This window comes from Botryllus schlosseri, chromosome 3, assembly GCF_051294905.1.
Source record: "Botryllus schlosseri isolate E-star chromosome 3, Bs_hap1, whole genome shotgun sequence".
NCBI lineage: Eukaryota > Metazoa > Chordata > Ascidiacea > Stolidobranchia > Styelidae > Botryllus > Botryllus schlosseri.
In genome coordinates, this window is record NC_137238.1 from 24,897,456 (window position 1) to 24,907,890 (window position 10,435).

At 41.6% G+C, this 10,435-nt stretch overlaps 1 protein-coding gene across 1 annotated transcript; it reads left to right on the forward strand.

Annotated features, from left to right (window-relative positions):
- Nucleotides 1–423: 423 nt before the first annotated feature.
- LOC145436159 (uncharacterized) lies at nt 424–10,100 on the forward strand. Its single transcript, XM_080313440.1, has 6 exons — nt 424–2,920; nt 4,806–4,896; nt 6,047–6,146; nt 7,045–7,177; nt 7,870–8,140; nt 9,309–10,100. The coding sequence occupies exons 1-6, from the start codon at nt 2,092–2,094 to the stop codon at nt 9,520–9,522; spliced, it is 1,638 nt and encodes a 545-aa protein (XP_080169566.1). The 5' UTR covers nt 424–2,091; the 3' UTR covers nt 9,523–10,100.
- Nucleotides 10,101–10,435: the final 335 nt, after the last annotated feature.

Below are 10,435 nucleotides of genomic sequence, written 5' to 3' on the forward strand. Positions count from 1 at the left end.
TTCCTTCTGACATTTCACGACATTCAAGCGAAGTCCGAAAATTATTTCCCGCAAAGTAATTTTAGCTTTCTAATTGAAATTCCAACTTGCCGTTGACAGATAATTTTGCGGTCACCGTACCGATAATTATGTGTTAGGTAAATATTTATCTGAGATTGCTGTATGTAAATCATTATGTATGTGTAGCTGTTAGCCACTCATCACACACTAAGTACCCGTCGTGGTGATGACGTTAATGCATAGCTCATGTCTTTATGAAGTGCTGCTCCAGCGAGTACCCCAAGGTCGTTGGCATTGCTACGATGTAGGTGAACGATCTTGCAATATCCCAGAGAATCCGATACAGGGAACGAGAAATTTCACCAATTCGTACTAACACAATAATTACGATACAATACAATACTAAAGTGAGGAACGACCCGAGACAACTTGGTAATTATATCAATCACACTTCCCCTAGCTAGGAAGAGCGTGTTGAATAGATGAAGAGGAAGAGGAAGGTAGTATACAGGCAGTTTTGGCATACAAAAAGTATATCTTGAAATCCCTAATGGCGCGCTCAAATTTAGTTGGCACAAATTGCTTGAATTTTCAAGCGAAATTAGATGCACCGAAGTCGCTAATTCACGCATACTTTTTGCAGTGAATAGGTGGTATAGGCACCTTCGAAATTACAAGGTGCATCTTCGTCGCGACTACCGCACAATGACGAATAACGCTACGAATAGGTACAATATAGGGATGGCGTGAACGTGAGGTTCAGGTTCACGTTCTGTGTGTGAACATCAGAAATTTAGACGTTCCCGTTCACAAACGAACCCTGGTAGGTTCTGCACTGTGAAACTTTTTCATATATTCAAATTTTTGTTTCATTTTAACATCATTGGTTGAAATTTATTGAATTCCAACTGCATACCACTCTGTGCAGGCACTGGCGGCATTAAAAATCAACATTAAATGAGCATGCACCTTGACAATCTCAAAAAAGTTACTTGCTTTTTACAAAAGTAAGCTCGAAATATTCAGCTTTCCGTTTGTGATTATTTAGTGAATCTCTGCTGTGAGCTCGACCCGCAGTTACACAATAGCGACAGCGAAATACACAACATGTCAGCGAATGATAGTCAGAGTACGACGTAGAAGTCAGCGAATGATGCTTATTCAACCAATCAATGAAATTGATATCGTTGCCTGATGTAAATAATCGAGCAGCAGCAGGCGTATACGGGATCAATCTTGATTTCATGTGTTTATTGTATCATAAGAACCAAATCCGTGCGATTGGGGTGTTGGTTACTGCTGTATAACTTGTTAATGGGGTAATATCGGTAGCAAGTATAGAAATCCGTTATGCTCAATATCAACGTAGCAATACTCAGACGTCGAATACATTGTCCGGCCTGGCCTAGACCGTTAAGGCGTGAGCTTATATTACCTTGCAAGTCCTCGTAGAAATTGTTGGCGAGGCGACGGAAGATATTGAGTTAATGGGTTTTATATATCATTTGATGGCCCTAGTTGATACATTTGGCGACGTTTAAAACGTCAATATGTGTGGCCCGAGTCGTCGCTGGGTAGCGTGTACCTGTACATTATTATAGGCAATCTCACTGTAAAGTATAGGGTTGAAATTAGCAATGTGACGTCACGTGGCGTCATGAGGTTCACGTTCACACAGAATCTTTCCAAAATGTTCTCGTTCACATATACCTGAATCTTTCAGAGGTTCGCACCATCCCTAGTACAATCTCTGACAACAATTGCTCTCAAAAAACTGATAAAAAGTGATTATGCTGCAACCTTGCACTTTTCAAAGCCCAAAGTGTAAAACGACAATAGTTTCGCTTACGAACTCTTCAAGTAGAAGTGTCAGTAGTTTACAAGCGCATCCACTTGAATTACGAATGAACGTAGGAATAAATTACGTGAGTACTTCGAAATAGTGGAAGTATTATGTTACTGACTACTTCTGTGTAAAACTAATGATGAAGTGAAGGTAAACTCAGCAGAACGTGGATATAGTCAAGGATTTAGTGTCACTATTGGTCAAAAACCGAGCTTTGTGTCTGATGCAGATTTACATTACATACCATGACTAACGGTGCTAATCCCTTCGACGAGGATGACGACCCAGTCCTGTACCCGCGTCACAAAGACCCGTTCACGAAACGCACTAAAAGCGTCAAGCAGATGCGGAAGCGCGAGAAAAAGAACGTGAAAGAACAGCAGAAACTGGAGAAGAAAGAAGGCAAAGCAAAGAAAAAGAAAGGGACTATTTCAAACGGCACTGAACCTCCTAAAAACGGCGACAGCCTCATTTCGAACAATAATAAGAACACAGCTGGCAGCAATGATTCGACCCGTGTCGAGACAAGAAATGACTCGTCAAATAGCAATTTAAAAATCAAGCCGTCGCTACCTAGATTGGCTAACGGTTCTTCGACACTTCCCGCGCAAAAGTCACCCGATGGACAAACCAAGTTGCCTCCGCAAGGCTACCAAACTTTGAACGCACGCAGCCCAACATCGGACCCCCAAAGCCCACCTATATTCACCAACAAAAGAATTCTTGAACTGAAATCGCCAGGCACCGCGAGGCCTCCGTCGTCACCGTCGACTTCAGCGGAATCGAGGAACAAAAAACAAACCTACGTCCCAACGAAAACTCCGACTCCTGACAGCAACGTTGTCTCTAAACGACCCGATACTTTGACTCTTTCCGGTAACGCGAACGGCAAGAAAAAGACTACGTCACCTCTTACGGATACGAATCATGTCATGGATGACATCACGCGTGTGCGTCGCTCTTCGTCGGTGAGCAAGCTGAATAAGGAGAAGAAAAAACGGAAGAAGAAATTAAAACGCAGATTGGGGAAGAAGCGGAAGTCTGACCGTGGACAGGAGCTGAACGTTCTTGAAGGTGAATTTAGTTTTTCTCTCGTCACTAATGGCAAACAATGCATGTTCCCGTCGTTATCAATTACTAGGAGATTGCTGTGTAGCAGCGTTCATCGTTGGTACTAAAGTATCCGTCATAGTATTTCCATATACTCTTTAACCTGATGAAGTAGGGATTTTCATGAAATGTCAAAACACTTCGATTGGATTTGGAAAATGTGAATGTGACAAGTACTCAAGTAATCTGCTTAAAATCAAATTTGGTTGTGGCGTCGTAGGATGCATTTGCGCAGCCATAACTCAAAGTGACTAATGTTGCCGCAAATTGGCGCGATTTTCGAACATATGTCCGTTTCCGTGAAGCAAGGTCCATTTCAGCCTGTAGTTATGTCAATTTCACCGAAAAACGCGATTGCAAAATATGCCAAAACGACTTTTGTCAAATAAATCGAAAGTCTAATATGTAAGTATAATTCTACCATAAAAATGTTCAGTAGAGAGGAAGTGGTATCCACTTGAGAACGCTTTAAAAGTAGTTCAAACATACGTGACGACTTGGAAAAGTATTTCGTCAATCACAACCTGCGCGTTTGACCGAACTCCCAAGACCCGTGTAAAAGGTCTTCATAAGACGTTATAGACAGAACGCTATAATTTAGTATACTGAATTGCCGTTGAAAATATCAAATCCCGCGATGTCATTAGGCGCTCACTCTTTATCGGCAACCATATATTTTTAGGTCGAAAATACCACGATCGCTGCACGTCGAAATATAGCATAGGCTTTCTTTCTACTAATGATTTTAACCATATTTGTCACCCTATAACTTGGAACTTAATCTTGTCATTTAGAGTGGTTACGAAAACGTGACCCGGCTTACCATTATGGACACCGTGCATCAACATATTTACCTTTCTTAACAGTCATAATTTGTAAATCATCAAACCGTCGATCGACACTTTAAAAAAGTGATAGGCCATGATAGCTTCTCCATAGCCCGAGGGTGTTACTGGATAATATTCAGCCTTTTAAGTAGGTATATCTAACGTTGAAACGAAGTATTTTTCTAGCGATCAATCATGGCCAATTAAACTTGAATAGGATTATTTGTTTTACTGGCGTGTAAGTTCTCGTCGCTGTGATCGCTGGCGCGAATTATGCACATCGTGCAACGAGATCACTTTAGGAAGCCGTCTGATATCGCACGGTTTGTTTCGAACGCGACATGGTCCCATACATTAAAACAGAATTATGCCGTGCAACCTTTTTGAAAATCGAGCAATGCAAGTAGTATGGTTATATGAAACCGCTGGCCTCGTATACGACGGATGCACATTCTGGAATCTACAAGGTCAACCATACTATTGCGAATTGCTATCGGTGATGGCGTAAGTTATCAATAATGATTGATAGCAGTCTGCAGAACACTACTGCTAAAAGCAGAAGTAAAGTCGCACCATAGGCAAACCGATTGAATAAATGGTGTCTAATTAATATTCATGTGCAAAGGCATTCTTTTAATCCATTTGAGCTATACGCAAGCAAGACAGACTATACGCTAAATTACAAACCGCGACACTTATCCGATGTCCGCAAAGTGATTCTATGCGGGTCGGATGTACGACCATGCTCTAATATGCAACGTGACTTAATATATTTTCTAAAATATCCATATAAAACTACCCAGAGATTTCATGCATTATTATAACTAATAATTATCCTTCACACTTATACATTTGATATTGTGAAGTATGCCATTAACGTGTAACCACCCCGTGACATGGTTAGCACAACTTTAAGGCCATTTTCTCTGGTCAGAGTGTAGTGTGTATGAGATACCGCATTTTCATCTCTGTGAACTACATTAGTCCAATGTCTCACGGCTCATGCTGACTTATGCTTGCAGACAAAGAAGCCATGGACCAAGTAGTGATGAGAAACAAACCAAACCTGGCTAATCTTCAGAAAGAAGTCGAGGAGACCGAGAATATTTTGAGGTCTGCAAGATCATTATATACCTCTCCTCACTCAGTTGTAACACTATCTCCCTCCCTCATTCCCTCGCCATCTATCTGTCGATTTCCATCTCTCTATGCCTCACACATACACACACACACACACACACACACACACACACACATAACACTTGTGCACACCATGAAACACAATCATCATAATAGATATACCGACTCATGGATCGGTTAACTGCTTGTCTGGGCTTTCCGATTCACTATATTTCGAGGTCGACTCGCAGGAGCCCATGTAAAATGCAAACACCTATAAGATGGTCAAAACCTGGAGTAAGATCCATTGATCTCGTGGTACTGCCGTTTTAGTCACCACGACTATTGCATATGTCATGGCGGCCATCGTCAAAACTATGTCCGCAGTTATTCCTACTCCTTTGAGTTAATTTACATGACATCCCAAGTTACGGGTGGCGTTTTTTTATGTCGTTCGTGGTTGTAGGATATGTTTTTATGGCGGTTTTAACTGATTGGCAGTTTCGCCATTTTTACGATAGTAATTCACGGCTTATTTGGCTGCATTTGTTGACAGAGTGAACTCTATACCACCCATGTTAATACTACTTTCAGGTTCATTGGTAATTTCGTGTATACGAGTAATCGTTAAATTGCGCTCTGCCTATAGACGGGTGCACTTCTCACGGCACATTGAAAATTGTGATATGTCTTTTACCTTGTTACACTACCCGCAAATCGCAGTGTTAGGACTACAATGACCATTTCACACTATAGATATTACTATTTTTTATCATCACGATATTAATTTTATGATTATCAAAAGACCAACTTATAGCACGGCCCACGTTTCTTCCAGGCTTTTCTAATAAACCGCTTTCGCGGATCGCACGTCAATGAATGGCCTATATGTACCTCCAACATTTCGCAGGGGTTTCTGGAGTTGACCTTGGTCAAACACAAACCTGTTAACCATGGTTTTTGCAACCGCGCTCGCCAACCCTGCACTACGCACCGTAAAATCAATTTCTCATATCACCTTAGTCATTTTGCATCTATACTTGCGAATTTATCCGCAATTCACGACCAATAGCTTTTGGAATGCGCCACCTGTATTGTGTACATTTTATCTGTCCGTGGTTAAAGCTCGGTTTTTGATATTTAGAAACAGCGTCGTGAACCTTGTGAATCAACGCGACTCGATGCTCGAAACTATGCTGGGTAAATCGGAGCAATTGGAAGAAAGGGCATACGATTTCGCTCAGGTATGAACCACTTTAAGCACGATTGCAGATCTGTTGCTACGACAGGTCGACAACTGTATTCCATGCAGTACCGCTGTTATAAACAATGCATAAATTTTCGCGCATTGAATAACGGAATTACCAGTCATTTATCATTGCTCTTTATCATACCGTATTCGTATGTCGTGCGCATTCACTCTGAACTTGAAATAATAAATAGTATGTTGACGCGTTCCGCCTTGAAATGTGAAAAATCCTATAAGTAGGGCTAACTAGATCATATAAATAATAGCCCTATAATATTATCGGCTGGTAATGAGAGGCCTATAGATAAACCACGATCAGGCGTAGGAATTCTGGAGTCCTTGTCGACAGAACTCCATCCAGCAACCAAATGGCGTTTCCGTACTGCTGTATCAAACGGGACAGTTCGACATCTTGTGAAATCTATGAAAATAGAATACAAAATGGAACTATATTACCGCCATTTGTATGGTGAAATCGTCAATACTCGTGCACTGTACACAGTAGATGCAAAAGGTTGGCGTCTATTCCGCCGATTTGCATCATAGCATAAAATCTTAATAGGTGGTGAAGAGGGTTATGTTTCCGTGTGTCACCTCAAGAAGGCCAAAAAAGTTGATACGCGTAATCATGATCGAGTCCAGGGATATATCTGCATGCAAATTGCTGTGCTATATGTTTGACACGTAGCAACCGATTTGAATGAGTGTGACAGCAAAATTCGGTAACAGCAAGAGCCTATGACCTGATTTGCAGCCTATGCGATAATATGGTGGATTATGGTAAATGCAACTACTTTCCACCTGTGTATTGACAGCGTACAGTATTATGTAGAGATCAATCCGACTTCACGCTTAGAGCTCATGCCTCACAGCACATGCCTTCCTACTTACAGGTTGCAAACGAAGCGAAGCTGAAGCAGAAAGCTAGAAATACCTGTTGCGGTATCGGATCCAAATACCGGATATGTTGGTATATTTGCGCCTGCAACACGGGCGTTCGGCGAAAGAAGAAGTCGTCTAGAGCAGGTTCGCTTTCAATTTCGATATTCGCGCTAGAAAAGCAATACCTTACAAGTCATTCGGCGTATACGTTGCGTGGTCGCTGATATCTCTGACGTACACGTTGTATCATTATCTCGTCGTGCTGTGATCAGTTTGGTAGTAGGCTATTGAGCTTCCATTCTAATTCACCAATCTCAATACACCGCGTTAGATTTTTCTATAAATCAAATTTGATAATCGAATAGATCATTAGCGGAACATAACTTTCAATGTTGCTTCCAGGACTACATTCATTGCAGTGTAATTTAGACGCGAATACTTTCCGTGTGCTCGTTATCAATGTGCAGTGTGCACCTTGTGAATTACATTGATTTCAATTTGAATCTCTGTTCATATACTTTTTATTTTACCGTGAACTATTGATACGAAGCACATGACAATTCCTCCCGTAAAATAAATTATTCTGCGATGAATGTAGTCCCGAAGGCGAATCTTATAACATGAATATTGGGATGTTTCTCTCCGTGCGTAACCAGTTTCGAACACTAGGGTACGAAATCTGATTTAAGCCTAGGAAATCAGCTTCTGTAGTAACCCCTACTCCGTGTTTACATATAATATGAGTGTGGATTGCTTACTTTTTTGACTCCGAATATATAACGTTAAAATTGACGCCATGCTTCGGCATCCTTAACGGCCAAGTTTGCGATTAACAGCCGGTTCCCCCGAGTCTGACAAGCTACTCTCGCCTCGAGTCGCCGCTGACCTCGCCGGTGACACGAAAGATGATTGCTACAAACGAACCACACCACCGAATAAGGCTTCTCCGCAAAAGTCATCGCAGGAGACGGCGTTCAATCACAAGGGCAGATACGGGTACAAAGGGAGCACGAACTCTCTCGCTAACCGGCTATCGCAACTACCTGCCGCTATGAGAGGATCTATGCCTAATTTGTTAAAGAAGGAGTCACCAGGAAAAGATGATACGTAAGATCTGAACCAAAAATTGAAATTGCTATGTAGCATATTCCATGGGTTAATTAGCGGGAATCGAATCCAAAACCTGTGATTATCTGGACAGGAGATGTAACTACTGATATTCACCCAAGATGCCAATTTCTTCACCCCCTAAGCCCACCATTTTAAACATTCTTTCAAGTACGCGTTTTTTCATTACAACCCACTATTAGTGGGATAAAAGATCAATTTATCACCCCGAAAAGTTACATTGACACATAATACATCGTACATGAGTATGTAAATAGTGAAAAGACAGTTTCCGCCACAGTGAAAATCTGGTAAATGCATCCATTTCCACTCATGCATTTACGATGTATTGGTAGGTTGCGCGGCACTGAAGATTTACCGCTGGAGCAACTGACATAAATGACTGGTGACGGTTGGCAAGTGTGTTAGGGGCAGGTTAGCAGTCCAGACTATGACCCGACTGAATCAATTGAATGGAATTCATAAAGTATACATAAAGTATCTATTGTTGTATTATAATCTGAAGCTTCTGGTATTTCCGGACTTTATGCAGTTGCCAAGACATGTTCGTACTGAATACGTGGCGCACAGCTATGTTTCATGCAAAACTTTTACCGTTCGCGTCAGCAAAGTTCAAACAAAGCAAACATATAACATTACCGAAATTACTTGGCTCACAAGGTTTTTCCCTGCGGTTGGTCACACGGAAAATCCGCCTTTTAAGAAATTACTTAGTTATAAACCGTTTACGTGCGTCACCCACCCACAAAGAAAAGTTGATCTCTGCAGAATTTACACTTTCAAGACGCGTCACTGAAACGGCCGCAATCGTACTCGTTGTGCACGTCTAGTTGCGTATTTTTCCGTGATTTAGAAGGAGTAAATTTGTGCTTCAACCATAGTAATTAGAAGACCGCTAGCGATATCTTGCGGCGTATCGCTCTTGGAATGTATGGTTTTGATTGCGGCTGTTCACGGTGTTGAAGCTGCCAATTGCATAGGAATAATCACTGTGCAACTGCGCGTATCTTCAGTTCTATACGCACGTATGTCCAAATATTTTGCATTGAAACGATGTGTGTCACCCATTGGCTTTTGGTTCAAATTGTGATCGAACCCGCTGCTCTAGCCAAATTCATCCCTTAACAAACCACTGATGTTTTGGCAGGGAAGGAATATTTCCACGACGAAAATCTTCTTCCGTCAGTTCAGCGCAGGAGGTCATGAAGAAGATAAATAAGAAACAGCTCGAGAAGGAGAAGAAAGAGAAGGAAAAGAGAGAGAAAGACTATCGCTCTTACGCCGCGGCGCAGTTTGAAGATGAGGAATCTCGAAGCAGGGCGATAAGTTTGCTAAGGATGGACGACAGAATAGCCGTCTGAACATTGACCGCACGACGAACTCATCAGTGATCTGATGTTTGACAACGCCGTACAGATATTTCTCGATTCATATTCAGGGTTCGACTGATATGAGGTCACGCTGAATCAATTCAATACCGCGTTAGAGTTCAAGAATCGCGGCCTCCTGGGCGTTAAGCTCTGCAACTGTATGTATGATGAGAACTGATAATAATAAATAAATACTACTGCACGACGAATATCAAAAATGCCAGACTTTGACAAGACATTCCTAAATTCAGTTGAAACATAAATTCCAGCTGTATAGAAATAATGACTTATTGGCGAGATCAGTGTCTTTGTGATAGTTGGACAAACGGCCTGTTGCCTGGTTTTAGGATTTTAGCGTGTTTGTCGCCGACCAATACGCAATTGCCAGTTGACGCATCATTCCCATTTTAGTAACACGAGCAGATCCGGCCTTATTTTTCTATCACTTGATCATCCGTGTCGTTTGCTTTTGCTGCTTGATGAAAATGCTGGACGCTATGCCTTTACAATATTGAATGGGATCAGATTGAGAATGTCCATGAAAATAATGAAAGTTGCGTCAAATTCGAGTTTCACCGTGTGATGCTGACAATAATGCCTGTAAGAAGTTTGACTCACGATAGGAGTGTCTAACACAGCGGTTCTCAACCGGGGGTCCGCGGACCCCTGGGGGTCCGCGGAACATTCTCAGGGGGTCCGCAAAGCCTCAAAATAATTGATAAACTAATTTTGTTTTAAATTCAGTAAATCACAAGGCAGTTTCGCTTCATTACTAGTAAAACTACAGAGCTTACATTAACAGAATGGCCATCTGAAATGAAATATCCTACACTGCGCGGACTCATTTTAATTGCCAATAGCCTACTGATACAAACATTTTGCAGTTTAGAAATGTTTTGTTGGG